Raw genomic sequence first — 26,612 nt, 5'->3', positions numbered from 1 at the left:
GCGGAGAATTGTGTCCTGAGTCATCCTAGCCACGTGGGACTTAGCGTTGTTCCGTAAACGAGGACCCATTTGCAATTCAGAAGTGATGGCTCCAGAATTTTGAGTTTTTGTTGAGCACAGCTCAACTGCTGACACTACACAGTTGCATTGATACGCTGACCAGCTGGTAGCAGTTCCCGATGCATGATGCACCAAACACTGAGAAGGGAATTCTTCTGGCACAGTGCTGGTTTCTGCTGTTTTGGAATCGCTTCATGGGATGCTAACCAATGATGAGGGCGCCATGGAGCTTCGTATAGGACCCACTTTTTATCACATTTTAGCCCTGTCCAGAAATGGCTCCGAAATAGTAAATAAACACAGTCGACTGCCGCGTTGCCTTCTGGCTCGGAGACCCATCGACCCAACTTGTAGCGCTTCCCAAGTTGATGAATGTGCTGCCGAATGGTTTCTCCACACACTGAATTGTAGTCCCAGATCCTCTTTGTACATGTGTTGGTCTTCCGGCACGTGGTGTTTTCGGGTATTTCGTCATCGTTCTTAAACTTGTTAAACCATCGCTGCACTGTTCGCGTCGTCACGACACCCTCACCAAAGGCCTGGCATACCTTCTGTCCCGCTACAGCGGCGTTTGACCTAGGGGTGTTCGATAAGGCTGAAGACCTATCGAACTTCGGGAGTGAAAATTTATCGAGTTGTCATCGGTTACTCGAAACCGTTCGAGTATTTGAAATTATCGAAATTTCGAGTATTATCGAAGTTTCGGGTATTATCAACATTTCGAGTATTATCGAAGTTTCGGGTATTATCGACATTTCGAGTATTATCGAAATTTCGGGTATTATCAAAAGTATTGATGAACAGTTCGGTTCCTTCACCTCTCCAATGATTTCTTCTTGCAGCCAAACTAGTCAAACAATTTTTTTCATCTGATAAGTTATTGCAAAGTTGTATTTGTCGAAATCATATGTAAAATTATTTTTCTGCCTGCCCCGTTATTGGCGCAATCAGCAAAGTGACTATTAGTAGACTAATGTTGTCTTGGATTCCAATTCCAATCGGGTGATGCATGTTTTCTCTTCCACTTTCTCTCTTCTGACAGACTGCTTAAACCTTGTATAGATCTGTGGGGAAAAAACTTTTCCTTCATACATTGCTGAGAGAAGTTTTAAAATGAACACTCTGCATATATGTAATACATATTATATACAACTATGATAACCTCGAATACATCGTTCCTTTCGAACACTCAGATAATCCCGAACTTTTCTAAATATTCAAGCGACTCGACAAATGCGATGCTTTCAAACAATTCGAGATTCTCGAACAGTTCGAGTGTCTCGAAGTTGTCTAATGTTTCTTATATTTCCAGCGCCTCGAACACTTCGAGAGTCCCGAACATTTCGGGAGTCTCGATCATTTTGAGAGTCTCGATCATTTCGGGAGTCTCGAACATTTCGGGAGTCTCGAAAGTTCGATAATTCGATAAAATTAAAATTCTTTATCGATGAAACGGTTTTGAAATTTTATCGAATTGTTATCGATTACTCGATTATCGGAACAGCCCTAGTTTGACCTCCATTTGAACTCGTTCAGCATACATGCTCTTATGACTCTCTGTGGATGTCCCATATTCCCTCTGTCTTTACGCAAGTTCACGGTGTATCTGAATTGCCACAACCAGGTAGTATGTTGGATATACCCACACCAACAACTGACCTTCGCCTTATCTCCACTCGCATTCAACTCACGGTGTGAGGTTTAATTGAACACAGACCTCCACGGAAAGGGACAGAACTTTCTTGGTTACCTTTATAGTTATGCACAAAAGAATAGCGTCTGGTCCCGGACAGTAGTTCTTGATTAAGCATAATAAAAACTATCTTGAATATAATTTATGGAGAAAATAATAATAATAATAATAATAATAATAATAATAATAATAATAATAATAATAATAATAATAATAATAATAAGAAGAAGAAGAAGAAGAAGAAGAAGAAGAAGAAGCTAAAATAGTGTTTTTAGTTTTCCAGAAGGAAACCAAAATTTTCCTTTCTTTCAGGCCTCAAAAACACTAGAAGCAACACATATTTTGGCTTTGTACATTGTAGCTTCCCCCCCCCTGAAAAACGACGGGCCCCCTACACAAACCTGCTGGCTACACCCCTAGAGTATATATTTATCAAGTGCTTGAGCCCCATATATTTTTTTTTTTTTTTCATGATTCTTGTAGTATGTGACGAGACAAACACAATGGTACCAAAATTATCGAAATTGAACCAGGGGAACATGGGTAATTTGGGTAAATTTGTAGTTTTATATGTGCAATGAAGGGGAGGGAGCACACTTGGCCCTAGCTTTTTTCGCTTGATTCTTGTAGTATTTGACGAGACAAACACGATGGTACCAAAATTATCGAAATTGCACCAGCTGAATATGGGTAATTTTTAGTTATGTATGTAAAGTCTAGGGGAACTGACTGGGTCCCGTCTTTTTAAAGTCAGTTTTAAGATTTTTAAAAGCAACATTGCTTTTCTAGCTTTTGAAATGTGCTGTTTTAACTTTATATTGTAAAGAGTACGAATAGTCATTTTTAAAATATATTATTTGAATTTGAATATTTAATTATGTGGCCTATATGCATGTAAGGCTCAGGCCGAGATGGGGAGGGGAAGGGATTAAGGAAGGTGTCTCCCAGGGTCTACGTTGAAAGTGTTATCCCAGCATTTGCCTGGTGTGTCTGAGGAGAGCCCTGGAAAAACCTCAGTTAGGATGGTCCGTCGCTGATATCGAACACACGAGTTTCCAATGCTACGCCAACGCTCTACAACAGAGCTACGGCGGCTTGGTAAGTATATTGTAGTGTCCGACTTTAGGTATATAGAATTCACGAATCTCCTATTGTCGACAACGGGAATCGGGATTCCTGGCGGGACGCAAGTGGTTAGGAACTCACGTTAAACTCTAGGTCCCATCATTATAATGACATCGTCATGTGTTGAAAGGCAATGGCAAATCACCATAGATTCTCTTAGCTCTTGGACCTTCAGGTAGAATACCACCACCATCATCATCATCATCATAATAGTTCTTAATAATGTAACAAGTCTTTTCAATAGCACATCACTTACCGAGCCGCCGTAGCTGAGTGGTGTAATGTTGGTGTAGCATTCAACAGATCGTGGATTCGATTCCAGCGTTCGATCATCGTGACAGGTTTTTCCAGAGTTTTCCTTAGGCACACCAGGCAAATGCAGAGATGGCCCCTTCAGGCAAGGCCCGAGTCCTTTTTTTCCCCTGCTTGAGCCTTAGGTGTCTAAAGGCCATAAATTTCAACAAACTGAGATAACAATTTTAAAATAATAAGTAGACCTCACCCCCACTGTTATAATTTCTAAAGCATATGAAATGTGTCATTGTCGATTTGCACTCGTCTCGATCAGATATACCTTTCGTAGAGTTGTAACCATTTAAAGTTTTCATCAATGATGACAGCGTCAATTGATCTTGATGGCATTAGAAATGCTAATTTCATAGCCAAATCTTCTTCAGAATCAAATGCAATTTCATTTTTGCAAACTTGTAGTCTTATCGCAAAAGCAAAAGATGTGAAGCACATGAAATGCATGAATGAAATTGAGAACGGTAGAATTTATGGATCAACCTTGCAAATTGGCTTTAGATGCAGTCAGAAATGCAGTAAAAAGAACTGTAAATGTTCCCGATGTATCAAAGGGAATAGGTGCAAATTCGTTTGCAAGAAAAGATACAATTCACTACACAACACTTTTTTTTTTTTTTAAGTATAAAACTTACATTCGTACAAATCTTGCACTTCATTTTCCTTTGGGTTCAAACTCCGATGTTCACAAGAATAAAAATTAGTCAAGAAACTCGCATCAGTCCTAAATCTATTACGGAATGGACATCTGATCTCCGGGAAGTGTATAGATTTGCAAATGAAAAGGAAAAGGTGAGAGGATCTATCGAAATAGATGAATGTCAGCTGTTTACGCGGAAGAATAATAAGGGCCAAATTTTGAAAGGACAAGCGTTATGAGCAGTCGGAGAACTTGAAAGACACTCTGGTAAATGCTTTATCAAATTAACCACATCCCGAGATGCTAAAACTCTGGAGCAAATAATTCGAGAAAATGTTGAAGGTTCGACTGTATACACGGATCACTGGCGTGGATATAACAACATAAAGTAAAACTGCAACTTGAAAGACCATTATAAAATCAATCATAAAGAAGGATTCGCCCGCGTAATTTTGAAAATTGAAAAAGGAAAATCCACAACTATTATTGTTATAACAAATACCACCGAGCGAATGTGGAGAATTTCGTCGGCACATGAAATGTGTGCGTGAGTATGTAAATAAGAAAGGTGAACCGCAGCCGAAACCCACCGCATGCTGAAAGAGGCATTTGAGTGAGAATGCACTAAGTCAAGCAAGAACATTTGAGTGGATCAAGCGTTTCAAAGAAGGCTGCAAATCTGTGGAAAATGCCGAACATTCTGGTCGACCGTCAACATGCGCAACACCGGAAACGATCATGAAAATGCGTGATGTGATTCGCGAAGACAGAAGGCAAAAAATTCACGATGTTTGTGAAAGACTTCGACTGTCGTACGGTACATGTCAGCGAATTCTATCCGATGAACTGAACATGAGACGAATTGCAGCGAAGTTTCTCCCTCGCCTTCTCAGCATCGAAAAAAAAAGAAGAAGAAGAAAGAAAACCCTCAGGAGTCAGACGTGCACTCATCTGCAATAAAGAGTTCGAGAGTGTCCAAACTTCTTATCCAGAGTCATCAGAGGTGATGAATCTTGGGTCTATGGTTATGACCCGGAAACGAATCAGTAATCATCATAATGGAAGATGACATCCTCTCCAAGGCCGAAAAAAGCTCGACAAGTTCGCAGCAACATCAAGTTGATGTAGATATTTTTTCCGACATTCAAGGAATTGTGCATAAGGAGTTTGTTGTACCTGGTCAGAATGTCAACGGGAAGTTTTACAGCGAGGTTTTGAAGAGACTGAGGGAAGATGTTAGACGCAAACGGCCAGAGCTGTGGCAAACGAAAGACTGGTTGCTGCATTATGACAACGCGCCCGCGCACACCTCGCTCGTTGTGAGGAAATTCCTAGTCAAAAGTAACATGGCAACAGTCCCCACCCTCCTTATTCCCCGGACCTAGGGCCGTGCGACTTCTACTTGTTCCCGCAGATGAAACTCGCGTTGTAAGGGCGACGTTTTGACTCCATTGAAGACATCCAAATGGAATCGCAACGGGTCCTGAATCCCCTTCACCCTGTGAACTTTCAGGAGTGCTTCCAAAAGTGGAAACAACACTGGGATCGTTGCATACATGCCGGAAGGGACTACTTTGAAGGTGACGGAGGGCATTAGAACATAAAATATGATCCCAGTTTTTTGATGTTTACAGTGACATTCTCGAATATTTTAGACAGCATCTCGTACGATTTTCGTTTAAATTTCTGAAAGAAGAAACTAAAGAGCAAAAGAATCAAGAAAGGGAAACAAAGGAAACGTATTTATAAAAAGTTGGATGAAACATACACTACTAGTCTTTGCTTTGTTTACCTAGCAGATCAATTGTTTGGAACCGAAAATGTGAGTTTTGAAACCTTGCACTTAAGCAGAAATAACGAAATTATTCAACTCATTTATTGGTGTCAAAACTGCTCGGAACAGGCACCTTGGGAATGATTGTAAGAACCACGGACAAAGAAAGTGCTGCACTAGGAGCTGGTAGGAGTTATGAAATGTTGGCAGGTACAAGTATTCATGAATCCACAAAGAGTATACATAAAACACAATAGATCTCGCTTTCGAACTTTGTGTTTTGCTTGGCAACACTGCTTCGACCACTTACAAGTTACCCTGTCCGCTTCGTATGCTGTTTATTGTGTTTACTGAGAATGGAGAAAGACTTACGACGTCACAGCATCAAGCTGGAAAAAACTGCTGTACAGTAAAAACCTCACATGTTTTCCGAAAATGGGAGAAAAACGCATGTATTTTTTCGACATACTGTAAATCTCATCTCAAAGTACAGGAGAGAGCTCTCTCATAACTAAGCAACTAGCGTGCGCCCTTTGCCATGGGAGACCCAGGTTCGATTCCCAGCGAGAGGTCATGTGATTCGAATCCCACGTTAAGCTGAAGGCCAACATCTCACATAGCCTCGTTGCTGAAATGGGCGGTAAACTCAATATCAAATCAATCGAAATACAGGATGACGCAAAAGTCAGTTTGCCCATACACAAATTACCAGTTTTATGGTAATATTTAAATTGTCCTCTATTCTTCATTATTTTTGACAAATGCTTGGTCGACCAACTGTTTTCTTCCGTACGAACACTTCTTGTTCGTCAAGACCCCGGTGCATCTGAAACACTTTCTTAGCCTATTTCAATTTTCTAGTTCGGTTTCTACAGCTGTAATATTCGTGAAGGCGCATCAGGAAACTTAGCACGCAAATCTTTCTTTACTTCGGTTGTATCTGTATCAGGTTTCCATCAAAATTCAAGCATTATTACACGCTGTTCTTCTGTGTACTTAGGTGACATTGTAGTTTTCGACATGGCACAAAACGGGCCACTTGCTTGAACACAGTAGCTCTAAGCCTCAATTGGCGACAAGAGAATAACGAGTGCACTGTTACCATTACACGACAATGTGACCAACCCTATCGGTCAAGCGTATCACTTACCATTAAGTATATCATAATATCAATGTCGTTTTTGGGAGGTAAACTGACTTTTGCGACACACTATATGACCATCGCATAAGGATGAAAAGGACATCTATAAACAACATAAGCAGCCTTTTAATATAAAATAAACACATTAAAATCATAATATTCATATATTTTTCTAGATACGTTTTTTTTTTCTTTTTTTGCACCATACAAAGTTGTCTTGAAACACAGTGTATATATATCATTACTTCGCAACAAATGATTTGTACGGTTCCAGAAATCATTTGAACACAAGCAATTCAAAGATCTATTCAATTCCAAGTCTAGAAGATTGAAAAAATGACGCTTATGTAACAGATACTTTCATTATAAAATGTAAACCAAATTTCTATTAAAAGATTACATATATGTATATATAGAGAGAGCATTTTTCATATCGATATCTGGCAACATGTATATCATGGAAAAAGAAATTTTATAAGATTCTTTTGTTCGTGTACGTACATTTGTAAGTGCAATGATTCGTGAGCAATCCTTTCAAATTGTAAATATTCGTAGAAAAGATCTGTTCATATATTAATGAAGCAATATTTATAACTCTACAATAGAACAAAATAGTACGTTCCATTTTTGCGAACACCTGTAATACGTATTTTTGAAAATTTAATGACGAAAGAATACAGTAGTTTTTCATTTGAATACAGTTCAATCAATGACACAGAGAATAAAGCGTTAACACTTTCCGTGGTACCTCCTGTCTCTACCTAGTTCTTGTGAAGACTTTAAAGATTACAAGCAAATAAATAAATAATAATAATAATATTCTCAACTATATTGTTATAGCATATTGTTTAACTGTTATAGCCAGGGTTGCAATTTTTAGGGGCAATTTTATAGAAAAAAGGTGCTAAAACAACGCGAAAAAAAAATGGATGGATTATTTTATTCTACTATTTTAACAACTGCCTACATATACCTTATTAGAATAGCATACTACACATTTATATTATATTGGGGAGGAAAACATAAAGCTGTTGTCATTAACATGAACTAACTATCCTCTTAAACGTGAACACGTTTCTATTTGAAAGTAAACCGTCTTTGTAGATGCTCAAGCTTGTTCTTCCATCCACGGAGACACATGGGGCAAACTTCGTCTGTTGCCTCACAAAAGTACTTAGATAACCCACTGTTCTTCTAAGCATTGTTGTCTCAATTTTTAAATACCAGCCGTCATATATTTGTGACCGTAGGCACAACGTAATTCTATCTCCAAACTAATAGACCTTCTTTCGCTGAAGAAGTTGTGTGCACTAAGCCTATTGTTTGAACCTACAAAAAAGGAGTAACTGCTTGTCATTGTCAAAATTCTCGCATAAGAAACACCACATTCAATTCTCAATAATCGGGAAATTTGGGATAAATTTTTCAAAAGTAGCAGTAAAAGAAGAGGAAATGGCAGAACCGGGAACTGGAGACAGATTAAGGGAATAAAGTGTTTAAAAAAAAAAAAACTGAAAAATTAAATCTATTCCCAACTTGAAGTAATATCTGACACCTCGGATACTTTTGGAGAGCTATTTTTTTTTCTCTTTCTTGAAAAAAAAAATGCGTACTAAGGAAAACATATCCATTTCAGTGTAAACTGAAAGAAAAAGCAAAACAGAAAGAATACACAATATATCACTTGGTACGGGCTGAGATCGAACCGGAACCCATGCACCGGAGGTGAATGCACTACCATTGAGTCAATTTATTAATATTGCTGCTATTTTGGCAGATCTTCTGGAAATGCGCCATGGTTAAACCTCTGTTACATCGAGTTGAACACATTTTTTTTTCGAAACTTTTTTTTTTTTTTTTTTTGTATCTCTTATGCAATCATATTATTTTAGTTTGTCCTCTTATGTATCTCTAATATATTATCTACATCATCATTACTAAATACTAACAATTTTATTTTGGTTTTCGTATGACGAAGGTGAAATTCCTCCAGATACATCCTTGTATATAATTCTTTGAGTTCAATTGACCTGTTATTTAAGTATATATTGAGACAGTCAATTCTGTCAACTGAATGCTCTTTGACATCACAGTTTCCTGCTCTCTTTTCAGTAAACCATGTGGAGACAAGAAGGAGTGGGCATGAAGTCTGACGCTTAATAAACCGCAGTGGTGATAGGCAAACGAACACTGATAGCGTAGTCGATGGTTTTGTAAGCACACTATTCATAGATGTAGAACTACGAGAACACTGCCAACATTTACCTTCCTACGTCATCTCCTTCCCTCCCTTTCTCATTGTCTCTCTCTCTATGCTTTCCTCAGAGTGTAAAAGCGCGCTTCTACATCATACATTGACTAGTTCAAGCAGAATGGCGTACGTTATGAGGTATAAGAGGCGGCGGCACGTTGATGAATCCTTTTCATTGCTACGAAAAAGTTATTAGACACCAATTTTAATCATGGTTTGATTTGACACTGTAATACGGAACACAACGGGAAACTATCACATTAGTTTCTTTAGTTTGCTGAGAAAAAAAAAAAGCAGAACAACTTCTTAATTTGAGGCAAATGTCCTGCCATGACAGCAACATACTTGTGATAATAATGTTCCCAAAAGTGATTAAAAAAAAAAAAAAAAACGCCCTGGCTATGAGGAAATGAATCTGTTGCAGGTGTCGGCACGGAAAGTGTTGAGATTAACGCTTATTCCACATTAGAAGGATATGCAAAGTTATAGCGGGGTGTTCAGTATTTAAGGAGATATTAGTAGCAAAGGACCTTGCAATACAGAGAACAGTATAGAATTAGGATTACCAAATGAGGGTAACTTGACATAATATTCTTTGAAATGAATGAAAAAAGAAAAAAAAACCGTAGAATTCGGATACTTCTGTTTGTAGTAGTAGCATTTGTACCAATATAGAGGTAGTTTTTTTGCTTTCAATTGTTTAGCGGTGATAAATGTATCAGTACATTGAACAGATTACGTAAAAATTTCGTTACTGCAGTATAAGTCTTTGTCACAAGATTTTTTAAAGTTTTTAAACCTGCAAAAAACGCACAAAAATACGTACGACATCTGCAAACACGGAAAATACAGAATTTGGCACAAACAGCTTAACGTGGTACATAGTTCTCCGGTTAAACTGCACCTACATTTGCCGCCTAGAATATCCACTCTTTATTGATATTTTAAAAAGAGTGAATTAATGCAAGCATTATTATTACAATGTCTACTGAATATACACAGCTAGCACGCGCCTATGAAGCAATTACCTAGGCTTAATGCAGACTTACACTGCCAGTGTTTCATTGAAATGTACTTATTACGAAATTTTTGTTAACAAGGTACATGTACTCACTTTCTTAAAGATGATTTACAGTAATGATAAAAAATTGTTATCCAAAATATTCATGTATTATAGAATTACTAAGAACTCACATAAACGTTTATAATTAACATATCGCTGTTCAGACATGGTTATAGTTAGAACTAGTAGAGAGTCATCAATACCGAACAATTTCCTATTTCCTTTCGGTAATTTTTAGACGATGTCAAGGAAAATCCATACTTTTGTGTTAGGAAATTATAATGGAATTGAATAATTTTGCAAATATTTTTGGAATGAGAATGTGGAAAGAAACGGGAAAAAACATACGGACACGGTATTGACCACTACAAATTCACATAGACTGGGATCATACCAAGAACCCTCTTCGCACCAAAGGAGAACGCTCTGCCACCGAGTAACTCTCTGCTACTCTTAAATTATTCTAAATGTGTATTAATTTTAGTCAACATACTTGTTTTAACTGAATATCAATGTACTTTGTCTTCTTCTAAGCTTACAAGCTGAATTTAATTTGTGAAATTACTGCCAAAATCCCATCCTTACTAATATGCCATAGGTGTCTATGCCATTTGTGCATACATGCGTAAGAATATCCATATGTTCGACATGATATTTGATTTGAATGCATTATCAAATACTTCAATAATCTGGACGATACTGTATACTTTTATACAAAGTATACACACAATTATCTCTAAAAATATCACATAAAAACACAATTATCTCTACAAATATCGCTGTCCATATGGTTATCCTGGAAAAGTCATTCTAGAACCACTACCGGCTCCAGGAGTCGTTTGGAGGAGGCTGATCGCCTTCTGGATGATTAGCATAAGCTTGAAATATGGAGTGTTACATTAAATCAGAATAAAGTAGTGCGGAGGCTTTCCCCAGTCTTCCCCGTGGATCCGCCACTATCTGCAGTAGAACAAAGTTCATTAGAATTAACTTCCGGTAGGAAAACACGATTTTTACATTAATTTAGAAATAAAATAAATGAATAAAATGCGTTTCACTTGATTCCTGGAAAATTGGAGTAAGATGATAGAGGGTTTATTTCCAGTACGAAAGGTCTCTGGTACCACTCAATGGGATTGTCTTCAAGTTTTCTTACGTTCACATTATCAATGCTTTCATCAACCATCATCTGCACATCTCAACTTTTTTTTTTCTCCAGCCCATAATGCAGAAGCCCGAAACAGAAGATTACGTTCCAGAAATAAATATACTTAGTTTTGGTGTTTGGTGAAGAGAGAATTTCCTTGTTACCTTAAAAGACTTTCATCATTTCAGATTAATTTTTGTAATGATGTGTGAACAGTGATATTTCATGTTATAAACATCCATTATTTTATATCTAATACACATCTGTGTAGTACATCAGTGTTAGTTATTAACATTCTTTGTATTCTAACAAGACTACATGAATTTCTTTAATGTAATTTTCAGAATATACGTACATACTGTATATATAGCATTTGTGTAGTGTAGAAAAATCTCTACTTTTAAAAAGGGACAAAATAATGCCATTTTATTTAAGTCTATTACCCGGTATTTGGTAATCCCAATATACAACTATCGGCCTAAAACATCTTGCATTTATTCTTAATAATAAAACCTTATTACCTTTAGCTCATATCCCATAGTTTTGAAGTATTTATAATTCCAAAAATTCTTAGAAAAACAATTGCTATATCCTCTCTATTACCAAAAGCAAGGCTAGCAATTGTTATCCAACAGTTATATAATACAGTTACAGTGAACATTTTACAGGTAACTTATTACTTTCTGTTTATATATTCATTTTTATCCATGTAGGAATAATTTCTGATATTAAAAATTATGAGGTTAGTACATTAGGAGTTCCTTTGCACGAACACTGCATCTAAAGTGAAGTAAATAGTCCGTTTTCTCAGGGCAAAATAATATGAAAAAGTTCAAGGAATACGAGCCTTAAGTAAGTTGTTATAAATTTACAGCTTATAAGATCATATCTCTGAACAAAAACTATAGAAAATTTTAAGAATTAACATTTCATGGTTACTAGTGAAGAGTTCTTGTGAAACTGTTATGCAACTCACCGAACTAGTTGACGAAAGCACTACACTTGCGCGACTTCACACACACACTTGTCAGCAGTAGTACGAACTCAAAAGATTACAACACCATCTTATATGGGGAATGTGGTGAAAATAGTACTGAAAAAATACTAACAACACACGTTGAGCATCGTCAGAGATATGAACTGAGGAATATTTCGTAGTTTTTGGAAAGGGCTGAACAGAATTTCCTTGCAGGGCCATTTTTGACATCACCACTAATTCACGCAACCCCGAAACTATTCCTATATAGGAAATCTATGACCTGAAGTATTGCTTTTTTCCGAGTTTTTGTGCTCCAGTGGGGATTGAACCTGAGATGACATGTATAGGGAGTACGTGTTAAAGATTCTGCTATAAAAATAGAACTTGCTCGTTTAAACAAAAATTTGCAGGTGTGTTGTATGGAATGACAGAAGAATCTATTGCATATTTCAACATACACTATTGTTTCGATGTAAAACGAGACAACTGAACGGAAAATTCAATGTGAGATGAATAACATACCCAAGTGGCGATCTGATAGATCTTACTTAAAACTAATCTGACATTTGCTGCCGCCCCGCTTTAGAAGCGAAGAAAGCCTGGACGACTATTGGAAAAGAGATTTTCTCATTTGAAATGAGACAGCTTCAACACCGTCAACAGAAGATAAAACCCAGTGAATCTTCCTAAAATTAGGACTCCCTCCCTTACAACTAAGAATCATACGTGGTATTGTTGTTGAGCATTTTTCTTCCTTCAGACAGACACCTGAGAACCAGAAATCATTTCCACATGAGTCAGTGATCCTTGCGCTCTATTCAGTCAACTTTTATTCATGTATGTGTCACCAAAGTTCATTAGTAAAATGAAATTCTAAAGCTTAACACCGCTAATTTCACGTTGCAAGAGAGATGTTGCGAATGTATAATGATTTATGTGAATGGTAGTTGCTGCTGAAATCGTGGCAATAAATGTAGATATTGGAATAGGCCTATTACTCAACTGCAGTTGTATTTTTTAACGTATGACCTGGCAACACTAGTTGCAATCGGTGAGGAAGGAAAATGTGTGTGCAGACCAGGTTCACATGAGATCTTTTTAACTGTAAGTATTCTAGGTGGATACTCGTAGAAAATACAATTCTAAAGAAGAAATAAATGCAAGAACATGCTGTATCTGATACATCTTAGTTCCTTATATCATTTGATTTCCGAACTATTTCTGCATTCATTAGAACAGCAAATGAATCGCACATGTTTCAGCTACTGCCGCTAAAAGCAGCCATATGTTTTTACTCCAAGACTTAGCCGATTTGCTTCTCATACAAGTAAGGATATATACAGTATAGTTACTCCTAATATACTAACTTTCTCTTTTTTTTTAAAAAAAAAAAAAAAAAAAGAAAAGAAAATCAGATAAAAAGTTCACTTCGGCTCTTCATATACTTTAAACGAAACACAACTCTTTTTAAGGTTTGTATGTAGAAAGAATAACATACATACTTTGCTCCCAGCTTAGTTCATGGGATCCAGCGAGTCGGACAGTGGCCAAAGCAAGGCTCGTTTCTTATCAGAAGACAGAGAAACCTGACGAACACATTATTGTTTGAAAGACAAGAAATAACGTGTGACTGAAAACATGCAAAGGGGAAAGTTTCTCCGCTCCGCCGTGGGAGACTTACAAACTACAAATGTCACGCTGATCCTGAAGAAGAAAAGAAAATAGTATATTATTTAATAATTACACTAAATATATTAAAGCCCTTTTATTTTTTCGGCTCGTCAGTATTTTAAAACACGTTTCAAGAACAGTTTAGAAGCATATAATTGCCATATCACAAACACACACTGAATATGTCACAGCATATTCATACGAAAAAAAAAAAATCTTACGTACTGAGAACTATGAAGCATTCATTGAAGTCTTTTCTCATTCAAAATAACACCAGATCTTTACACATAATTGTTTCAATGCATTTACGTTAAGAAGTGTATGATCTTAAACATTACTTTTGTGTTTAAAGTATTACACACCTTAAATTGTGAGTTCCCAATCGAAGCACAATTCGATTTTTTTTTTTTTTCCCGTAATTAGTATCTGACAATTATTTCTGAACATACTTCAACATATACTAGTTATATTTAAAATTAAAACCCGCATTACATGGCAGTAGATCTTAAAATACTGGCTTCATTGTGTATCATGAAGATAGATATTGTTAAGTATTAACAATTTACCAGTTAATAAACATTGGCGGCGATTCGTACAGAAAGGGGGGGGGGAAGTAAAGCTAGACTTCACTGTTTTTTAAAGAAAGAAATATCAGGTTATTTTTGAACTATACTCGCCAGCGAAAGTGAATCACCATCCATATTTCCTTAAAGTCCTGTTAATAAATTTAACATGAATCTATTAATTTTAGTACAGTTTGTGATACTTACAGTAAATAAAGAAAACTGTGTTTAGAAGTACTCATTCATGCCAGAAGTTACTTAGCGGAAGAATATGCATGAGGTATTAGTTTCTTTTAACTAATAACTATACAAAAACTAACTTCCAATAAAAGATCCGAGTTCTGTACTATCTAATCACACAACCAATAATACCAAGGCAGTCGGATTGAATCTCCTTACAACTCTTGTGCACATAGCGAAGAACGCATTCGCGATTAGTGTTACAAATGTCTCAGACAGTAATAGTTTATTTCAATATTTCCCAATATATGAACTTGCATCTGTACTCTAAATACGAAAACGAAACTTGAACTGAAAATAATTCCCATTATTTCAGAAACGCCGCCACTAGTACAGTGAAACAAGAGAAAAATCTTTCTTTAGCCCGTGGTTAAAGATCGTGTTTCCGACAATGATTTTCCTGTATTACCTTCACATACGCTTTCTACCAACTGTATTTCGTTATTCTGACTTCTTATCAACATTCCAAAGTAAGTAAATATAATACTTACAATTACCTTAACAAACAAACACGAGAACACATTATTATGAACACTTGGTAGGCACAATAATTGAAAAACAATTCAAATAAAACCAACTGGTCTGGATTTTTTTTTTTTCTTCTAGGGAAAAGCTAATACAATCAGCTTTCAATCCTTAGGAAACACACACAAAAAGAGAGCTGATTGACTAATAATACCAACACCCATTTATTATTACCTGTCAACTGCTTATTTTATATTTTGTAGAAAAATATTTTAAAATTACTTGGTGAACTCAAGAACAAATACAGTATTTTGCTTATGTTACACTAAAATCTCGATTGTGCTACATACAATTCAATAGAGCTCTGATTATCCAAGATAAATCGGACAGTCCTCCTTCGGTAGACATTTCGAGTTTTAAAAAAACGGACTAAAACATTTGGCCAATTTATATACATTAATTTTACGTTCTGTTTTGTATCTTGATAAATTTAATGTCGCGTATAACACATAACAATACCGTAGTTTATGTGGTACATTTACTTTACTGAAGAGTCCTTCATATACTTTAAATATTTTAATTACAGATTATACAGCCTTGTAGTATTTGTGCGGAAGAGCCGGGTTTGATTCATAGCAGAAGTACATATGCTTAGGGTCCAACGTTAAACAGCAATTCACGCTCCATGTAAAATGGACAACTCCAAATACACTAATATATTTATTTCATTTTTTTTTAAGGTTGGTTGATTGAAGTTTAGCGTCTCTTCTTCTGCACCGTGGCTATATGGGACGTGGACCTAAAGTGGTGAAATCCAAATCACTGTAATGCGTTGAAATTTCACGGCGCATCCACCGGGAATCGGACCTGGAACTCTGTGCACCAAAAGCGAGCCCGCTTTCCACTACATCAACAGGGAAACAAATTTATTTCATTTAAGTGACTCAATCCATATATTAGTAGATAAATTCCTAGACAATTCGCCAGCCCAAAAATCATAATGAAATTTGCATTCAAATTCACTGCAATAATGCGAAATCTCGATTAATCAGGATTTTACTGTATAAGCATCCATTTGCAACAAATAAAAATCCGTAACTATCATTCATTGACACGGCTAATTATTCATTTTTTAAAAAGAAATATTATATATATATTTCAATCAGGACCTCACGCGAAAGCATGGCAAAAAAAAAGTCGGAATTAGCAGGTTCACCATTATCCCTTTTCGAACGCTTTAATGTGCCCTTTCTCCAGCGTATGAAACTGATCTTGCCAAATCACTTACAACAGAAACCTTGAAACAATGAAATATCTATACACAGAACCATATCTACGATATGTTTCTTAAATAATAATGTAGCATGATATGTAAAATGTGAATTAAATTACGTATCAGGGTGATTTTAAAATACGCATGTATGTGAGCATTACAATCGAGATTCTACTGTTTAACCGTTTGCCATAACACTTCTACGGAACTTTTCTTTGCATTAACTCGATTTCTGCCTCACATATATATATGATAAATATATCTTGCGAATCCACACACACAGTTTATTTATCAAGAAATAACAAATATGTACAGATTAATTATGATTTTCTCTTACCCTGCATCGATAGATCCTAGGATGATGCATTATAACCATCATCACTATTTCATCACTACGCAATATCCGTAACCAAGTCTCACCTGGTTTGTTAAAATAGCACATAATTACATGGTAATTCCTTATTTCATAAGAGCTACGTAATAAATATTCTGCAAAGAAATGCAGATCCTGTATATATATATGCATATGCATTTTAAGAAACACATTATACTTCGCGTATAGTTGTACATACTATGATTATATATATATATATATATTTCGCACTGTTTATATTGGACAATACTTTTTTTTAAAGATTTATTTTAGTTGTAGAAAAAGACACCATTTAAGGACAGTAACCGCATTGGAAGTCACATGGAACTAAACTATTAACACAGATATTTTGTTTCTTGTTAAACTTCTAACACTCGGTTCATTACATGGAAATGTAATGCGATCATAACCACAAATATGCATTAACTGTTTGTTCATGTTCAATGCTTTACTAAAATGGTGACTAGCACCTCTATTCATTTTTTGTTTTGTTTTAAATAAATAGCCTATACAATACAATTACCAGGATTATTTCAAATGTTTTGCATATTGCACGTGCGTGGTCCACCTATAATGATGGCTCTCCAGAAGTTGTCTAGAATGTCGTGAATTTATCGACTACTTTGCTTCTGTTCTGAAACACTGCCTTAAAAATGGAAAAGAACACCAATCAGAACAGATTAGATCTTGCAAAATGAAATGAAAATGAAATCTATAAGTTTTACGTTCCACGATTATACCGGCTAGGCTAAAGGAGACAGTGATGACGATAAATGAAATGGTGGAATGAAGAAAGTGGAAGGAAATGGAAGAACCCCGAGAAAACTCACGTACACGGTGTTTGTCCACCACAAAGTTCGCTTGGCGCAAGTTGGGGTCGAACCAAGGACCCCATGCCCAGAGGTGAAAGTTCTACCACTGAGCCACCGCGGCTCCGTGTTACAGTGAGCTAATAACTTTTGCGAAAGTCAACATGCATCGAAAACGATCCAAAAAGCTATCAAATGCAAAAGATGACACGCGTTTTATTATTTTGGAAAATAGATTTGATTTTAATAATTTTCGTTCGATGTCAGTGAGTTTAGTTCAGAAGACAAAACAAGTCGCTGAAAAAAAAATTGATTCTGCAAATACTAAGTGATATACAGAAAATTAAATAAATGTTTTTGTAAAGAAACCATTTCGTGGAAGACGATTCAGTATACTCCGGGTAACTCAAGTGATCAGACGCATTAACAATAAAGATGGCTTGATGGAAATACAAAACTCATTTAAATTATATATATATATAGTGGCCCAAAAGTAGGTATACAGTTTTGTATGTTTTATATATGTAGGTCTGTATACATACCTTTTGGGCCACTCTGTATAATGTGTGTGTATGTGAAAGCTTGCAACCGTATTCTACAAAGCAATTAAAAAAAACGCAATATACACAAAACGTTTGAAATGATCCCAGTAGGTAATATTTATACATGTTTTCTTTTTATGTATCAGTATATAACATTAGGAGGTAACTACAAATTATATTAAAACAATTTCACTAATAATGTACATAAAATATACATACAATTAAAACAGCTTATACTTGAACAATAGATAAACAACAACATGCGGAAGGCAAAAAGAATTTGGAGAATACTGTTTTAACGAAAAAAAAAAATAAATAAATAAAAATGAATACGGCATCCCCTATTACATTATCTCTTGCTCATGAGAAGTCAGAAAAGATAAACCCCTCACATTTATTTTTTTCTATTCATGAGTAACACGAATTTCAATTTCTTTAGTCCTCAATTCAGCTTTTTCTTTCCCAGTTTCTATTTATTTCTTTAATTGAATCAATTACTTTTCAAAATGTTTACTTATTAGTTAATGATAGAAATTATAAGTTAATCGAGATCAACACACGATTTACAATCCAATTAGTAAACTAAGTTTAATTATCTTGTGATTTTTAGATACGTTTTCTTCGCACTGAAATTCCATCCATTTTATTATAGCAACTTCCAGAGTTATCAACATGTCCTCCAATATATCATCATTTTCTTAGTGATATTGTTAATGCAACAGCGTTTGCAAAATGTATATCATGAAATGTGCAGATATTACGTATTGCCAGAAGCACTTTATTTTACATTACTTCCTATATTCCAGATCGCTATTCTCCAAATGTTAACACGTGGAACTTTAATATCGAGTCAAAATATTTTTCATTCTTTCCTTTAATTATTACACGTAAGAGCGAAATTCAGTGTACTCTTTACGTAGGTGTCCAAAATCTCTTCTTTGGGAGAAAAATAAGGTGCGAGTCACACAAAACGCCGAGATCGGATCAAATTAACATATGCTCGATAATATTTTTATCATGTGATAATTTGAAAACATAATCAAGCATGTATTCTTTGTAATTTTTACAGATGGGTTACTCTGGTACAAAGATCATTGTATTTTATTACTCGTAGCAAAAGGCATATTTCTTACTTATATGTGGTTAAAATATTGGTTTCCTTCGGAGTTTGTTTTCGGGTATCTATATGTTTGGTATTTAAAATTATCAAAGCCATTTTCTGTTGCTTCGTTTGTTCTGAGAAATATGTATGGGTCGAAACTGACTCGATCTTGGCGTTCCGCGAGTTAATACTGACTTTTACTTTAGTTATTTTGAGACATAAAATGGCGGGAATTTGTGTGCACATGATCCTTAATGCTATATAATTTTCCAAAGAATGAGAGTTGATAGGACCCACTTTTGCTTATCATACAACAATATTATTCATATTCTGAATACGTTTAATATCTTTACAATAAGTGCAAGATACTGTACTATGGTTGTATAAATAGAATGTTTGTATTAATCGTCGAAGTTCTTTTTTTTTCTCTCTGCTGTTAAAATTTGTCGTGAAAATCCTTTTCGAAAAAGTAGATTATAATACTGACCACGACCGATTAACATCGATCATACTCACTCATTTATTTTAGTAAATACTTTTGTTTTTAATGCAATATCTTAAACATGTCCCACTGATTTGAGGTCTAATCACCGTGCAGTCACGCCGCACACAGTATCTGATGTTCGAAGTAACTGTACCAAAATGAACCTTTAAATATAACTTCTCTATAGATAGGAGAATAACATATATTTAAAAAAAAAAAAAAAAAAAAAAAAAAAAAAAAAAAACTCAGTAGTAAAATTAATTCAAGATTTCTAAAAATAGACAAACATCTAAGAACACCGCCCAAATATTCGAAAACAGGACATATCTGACTTTATGAGCAGTGCAAAATAAAATAAGCTTTTTTTTTTTAAACAAAAATACAATCAAAATTAAACAAATTGTACTAAAATGTAAAAACAAAAAATCTGTTTAAGCAAATCACGTTTTGAAAATAAATTCTGTTTATGCATGACTAAAAGTAAAAGTATGAGGAATGCTCTCATATACATTCAATTTATACATTCTTCAATTCTCATGGAAATCAAGTGATTGTATATGAGCACGCTCAAATGTTTTTCTTTTTAATCATGCATAAATAGAATTTATTTTTAAAAAAATATGTTTCTTGCACACAGAATTATTTTCTTATTTTCTACTATGATTTATTTTATTTTGCTTGTTAAAATGTCTTTTTTAAAGAAACCATGTTCTTAGAATTTTTTTTAATTATTTATTTTTCAAATATGAAAAATCGTGAAAATCTGAAATTTTGTTCAAACTTGTAAATGTTAACTCCTGTGTATTGGATAATCCCGTTTTACTTAAGAGAGAGAGAGAGAGAGAGAGAAAAAATAAAGCTGGTTGCATATCAAAAGACTGATGATATCGATCTACAACGAAATATTGTCACCGGACTTAACACTCTATACAATATTTCATCAATGTAAGTTGTCACGAAATGAGTTAAATTAAGTTTGCAAGATTTGAACCATTGTAGGTGGCAAAAAAAAAAAAGGATGTAATATATACAACCATAAAGTAATCACCACTAATTTTACTTCACATATAAAAGCCAGCTTTTTATTTTACTTTATCTTACACTAAAAGTAGGCTTGTATCACCTCTCATCCTTTGCTTAATATGAATTTCACGTTAAAATGTGAGTCCTAACGAGCTGAAAGAGGAAAATTAAGAACTTCGAATCGTTTTTTTTTTTCTCTACTCACCGGCATGTACAGTAAACTTTAATTTCATTTATATTTCTATTAGCACTGTGAACTTATGATTTTACTCAATACATATAAATAAGAAATCACATTTTCACACACTCGTTTTTTAAGATGTATATGAAACCAAATGCTGGGGAACCAGAATTGCTGCTGTATTGACCTTTGGACTTATGAGCAACTACACATTTTCAAGAAAAATTTAGACTATACCTTAAATCAGCGCTATTCAACCGGGGGTACGTGAAATGTTTTCTGGGGTATCAATTCTAAAATAAGTACATTTCCAATATTTATTGAATGATCACAGTTGGAGAATTTATTGAATGATTAGTGCTATTTCACAACTTTTTTCATTTCCATCAACATATTTGTGTGAACAAGGTTTCTCTGCATTAACACCAATTAACATGAAACAAGGAAATGGCTTTAATCCAGAATCAGCTCTGAATCTCGCACTCTCGAAACTTCGACCTAAAATCGAGGAATTGGCGTTCCACAAACAAGCTCAGTCATCTCATTAACAGGTTAGTTCTAAAGTTACTTTTTTTTTTTTTAATTTTTAACATTGTCCTTAGTGTGTGAATTATCAGGGAGGATAAGGGGAATATCCCCTCAGTAGAGCTGAATGTCTCCCATATGTAGTTTCCCATATTATTTTTTTCGGATGTGCACTTTATCTACCTGTAAATAGTCTTTTGATTAGCACACTGGCTGTTCTTTTGTTGGGTCTCTATTTGCCCTCTTTTTAATCAACAGAACATGTGTATTAAGTTTGGTAGGTTCATTTCGATTTAATTTCTTTTAAACAGCTTCAGGGGTACGCAATTAGACGGCGATCTATGTCTAGGAGTACGCGAGAAAAAAAAAGGTTGAATAGCACTGCCTTAAATCACTTCCTTGATTTAATAAATTTATACACCAGTTATAAGAATTAGTTTGCAGGAAGTTACAGATAAAACTCTTTTACAGCTGATACACCTTTCTGCTGTTAAGAAAAGCATGTATACTAAAGCAATTAACCTTGTTACATAGTTCCACTGAGGAAAAAAAAATGATGAAAAGATTATGGAATGACCTTATATCATGTTAACTAATAATAATACAGAATAATATATTTCTTAAAAGAACTTTGATATCCAATTGACGCTTAACTAACATTTATCATTATTCCTATTGTTTCATGATCAAGAAAGAAAGAAAATAAACAGAGTGATCAAGTGAAAAACTTGCTAACGTTTAAGAATAAAACATTGGAAATGCTCACTAATATTTTGGTGGGTTGGGTTGGGGGTTTAGCATCCCTTTCAGCAGCAAAGCTATGAGGTATGGACCTACAGTGTTAACGTGGATCCCAACTACATGAGCTTCAGCCGGAAATCGAACAACTCTGATATTTTACTGTAAGTTTGAACGTACTGACAGTTACACATAACAGATAGCAAAGTTACTGACTCCTGTCTCTGAGAATAGATTACAGAAATTGACTGACCTAATACCGAAACTGCTTGACCTAACTTTTTTTCTCTTTTAACCGAAAGGAATGATTTTAAAATCTTTAATGTGTATCCTGAAAAGTTCAACCTAAACTTCACAGTAAACTGCCGTTGTACTTGCATGATTGAGTTATATACGGAGAAAATATCTATTCTTTCAAAATCTGCATATAAACCACATTTTTAAGTATCTTTTATCAATTTATTGTTACACATATCAATGTAACAAAAACCAAAGTTTACATATATAAATATGCTGCTTGTGAATCTTGTTATTAAGTTACAAAAATATGCCTCAGTTTCTCTAAAACAGATAATCAAATGTGATACCTAACTGTACAAACGAGAACAGAATTTATTATCAAAAGAAGTTTTCTTTAAGTATCTGCTTGGTTAACATTTTTTTGCTTTAACGCGTACTATTACCGGTTCATAAATCCGATATTGCAATGTAATTACGAGCTGCTTAGAATAGGAACTATCAGATCCTTAAAAATAATTAACAGGAATAGAGTTGATTTTGAGTTTAACGTCCCTTTCAACAGCGAGGCTACATGAGACGTGGACCTACTGATTAACGTGGAATCCAAACTATATGAGCTTCCGCCGAAAATCGAACCCGGTTCTTCCACGCCAAAGGCGCGTACGCGAACAGCTTAGCCACGAAGATAACAGGAATAGAATCCAGTGTGATAACAACAGACAACCCAAGTAAAAAGTCGCCTGCAAGTCTTAACCTTCGTGACTTTGTGAATTTATATTTTAATTATTATGTAAAGAAAAATGTTACTCATTAATCATTGCTTGTTGCTATATTATCGCCACAAATTAGCAAGATAAACGGTCTAATTTCAATATACTTGAGTAAAGGTTACTGAAGCTTTAAACTCGATAAAGACACTTCAAAATCTTGTATTAGCAAAATCTGTTTTAAGAAGTCATACTAGTTCATTCAACATTTTTTCCATTTCAAACAATCAATTTATAAAGAAATCATACCATAGTCACTGCTTCGCAACTTGTGTATAATTAGAATAACACTATACAAGCTTTCTATTATTTAGAAAAATCCTCAAGATTCATTACAAAAATGGGAATGTACAACACGAATTATACTTATTTTATATTTAAAAAAAAAATGTTTCATTTCTTTTCATAATGTTACTAATTTTAAACTAACTCCCTCACATTTAAGATTTAAATTAAAATAGGATTAAATTTAAAAATAAATTTGAAGTAAATAATTTGTTTCTCAATAAATCCTAAACAAACTAATGTTGTACACTTATTTTCTGGATTTTCGGTTATTATCAAGTTATTACAACACACTTCATACACACTCAATATATATTAGCGTCAATGCACAAGCAAAACTTGTCCAAACTATTGAGGAACTTTAATACTGGATGTCTCATCGGAAAAAAATAAGATGTCCGATTATATCTATATATTTTTATTCATAAGAGCACGTGATTCAGATGATGTATCACAATGCGCGTTCTTGTGTATGAGATAAATTTCTTTTTTCTAATTACACACTCTCAAGCACATACCGAAACCTAATTACTTTATCATACACATTCGCTACTGCACCCTGCATCAGTTGTTTCGATGGCTGTAATGCTAAATTTCGAACTTCTCTCGCTACATGCCATCCCTTCACATTTCCCTCGAAAAAAGTCTATTGAGCGTATAAGAAGAACACGCAATTGGTCAACCATCCCTTGCATTCTCTCAGTGTGGCGTCACCGATATAAAATTATTAAGAAACATCCACTACAAACTAAAACAAAACATATTATGTAATAATATACATAAACCGAACACATTGTAATTACGTGCTAACTTGGTATTACGAGTTGAAGTTGTACTCAAGTTCCTGAACGTTACTTATTTGTTGACCTCCACGTAACTTAAAATAATAAACAAATTACACACAAAAATAGAAATTAAGAGATGAATATTTGTTCGATAAGCTCTGTGGAACTTGTCTTTTCCAACAAACAAATCTGATGCAAACAGTTTGTTGACACAAAACTAAGATCTTTGTTACTATAGATATCCTAATAAGTAACAGAAACTTATTATGAATAATTTAGGGTATAAAAAAAGTTCACATAAAAAACGCACTATCAACATTAAACTTTTTCAAATAGTCCAACAAATATAGTATTCACTCCATAAAATCAGAACACTTAAAGATTCAGAAAGAAAAAGTGTATAAAAACTCACCATACACACACACACATTTGAAATACGGAAAAAGCTCTACAATTTTTGAAAACTCAAGATAAATTATTTATCAAAAGCCATTCCATATCCTTTTCAACTTTTAACGAAACTTTTTTATTATTATTATTATTATTATTATTATTTTTTAACCACGCTCAATGTTACCCAGTATTAACAAATAGCTACTATTTGTACATAGCTAGAATTATAAAATAACATTTCAAATTAAAATAATACTGAACAATAGCGCAGAAATTTTAATCATAAATTAATTTTTTTAAAGAAAAAACTTACATATGGATTTAAAGTAAACTTCTCATTTGATCCGCACACAAATTGATATCTAACATTGGAAAACAAATAAATTAAACAGTATTGGCTGCACTTATGTATTTACAGTGTCAACGCCAGTTTACTTTTTTTTTTAATAAACATTCAGAATTAAGTATATGTAACATGCACATACTGCAACAACGAAAGATTTAAAAACAAGATAATATATATATATAATTATTTACAAATATTGTATTTACAGACAGAGTTAGTCATCAAATAACAACATCTTTGGTTTTTTTTGTTTAAAAAGAATGCAGTCTTGTTGGTAAAATGTATGGCACCAGTTCAGTATCACTGAATAGAACCGTTCCAATACAGGCACGTTGATCTATGTAGACCATTTTTTAGATGGAAAAAAAGTGACAAAGTACATATACTCATCCCTGCTTCAAGAGGAGAAATCATGATTCTTAGCTTTGAAACATATTTTTTCTGTTCTTTTTCACATAGGGAAATATTATAATGTAATCCTGTAGCATTTTTGATGTAAATAATATGCTCGGCTTCAAATCCCAGTCATTTTTTTTTCTTTCAGGAAACTATACCGTTGTCTATCTTATTATGCTGCACTTATTTCAAAGGGAAGTCAGGCCAATAGTTTATATTATAGCGATGAGTGGTTCCTTCGAACAAACGGTCCAGCCAATTGGGTAGACCATCCAGTAAGTTTTCTTGGAATACAACATTGCTATACTTATCTAACAATGGTTCCTGAAAATGAGAATACGAATTAAATAATTAATACTTTTCTCATACTTAAAATAGCTCTTGTGGGAATTTACACTTTATACAGCGTAGACCATTTTTGATTACTCATTTTGAAACCAATTGTACTCGATCCTTGAGACAATTCAACGCCAAATTTTTTATTTGAACTTTTCTGTTACACTTGTCCATACGTACACTTTACTACTGCGTTGTGTGTGCACTTGGTACAATTATCTCTGAAACACTATATCTGGCTAATGGATAATTTTCGGGTACTCATGGAAAGAGTTGGCTACACTACGTGGACTGACGAGGTCGAGGATGATAAAAACCTGGTCAGTCAGCTTTGTGAGCCTAAGTATCAGCTGTCATGGTGCGCTGGCTCGTATAATCACCAGCAGCGTGTGTTTTCCATGCTGCGCAATTCGATTAGATTCATTGGCCCAATTTATTCTCCGATCTAACTTCCCAGACTTTTTTCTTTGCGGATGCTTGAAGGATGTGTTTGCAACCAGAATGGAGAGGGTAGAAAAGCTGAAGGAACGAATCAGGATGGAAATTGCAAACAGTATCCCGGATGTCCTTGATTGTGTCTTGCAAAGTGTGCCTGATCGTCTTGTGCAATGCAGCGCTAAATGAGATGGTAGTGGCATGTATGTAAATGGACAAATGTAACAAAAAAGATAAAAATATTTGGAGTTCCATTGTCTCCAGGGTCGAATATATTATTTTCAAAATGGGGAATCGAATCGAAAATGTTCCACCTTGTATATAGTTAATTATTTTTTTCATTAGTCTGCTAACAAAAATACTTAGGGTATGTTAGTATTCAGAACTTCATGTTTTTACATAATGAACTAATGAAACAATAATTCAGGGAAAGTGATACAAGTATACACGAGTCATTTTCT

The 26,612-nt window shown here is 34.5% G+C and overlaps 1 protein-coding gene across 1 annotated transcript in view; it reads right to left on the bottom strand.

The window, feature by feature from the left end:
• Window positions 1–6,845: 6,845 nt before the first annotated feature.
• l(3)80Fg (dnaJ homolog subfamily C member 16 l(3)80Fg) overlaps window positions 6,846–26,612 on the bottom strand; it is a 67,440-nt gene continuing 47,673 nt past the window's right edge. The window contains exon 13 of the mRNA XM_081739567.1: window positions 6,846–25,704. Coding sequence (XP_081595693.1) covers window positions 25,564–25,704 — 141 coding nt within the window. The 3' untranslated portion in view covers window positions 6,846–25,563. The remainder of the gene's footprint in view (window positions 25,705–26,612) is intronic.

The sequence above is a fragment of the Thermobia domestica genome, chromosome 15 (assembly GCF_964235325.1).
Source record: "Thermobia domestica chromosome 15, izTheDome1.hap1.1, whole genome shotgun sequence".
Lineage (NCBI taxonomy): Eukaryota > Metazoa > Arthropoda > Insecta > Zygentoma > Lepismatidae > Thermobia > Thermobia domestica.
This window is presented reverse-complemented; position numbering and strand designations above follow the sequence as displayed.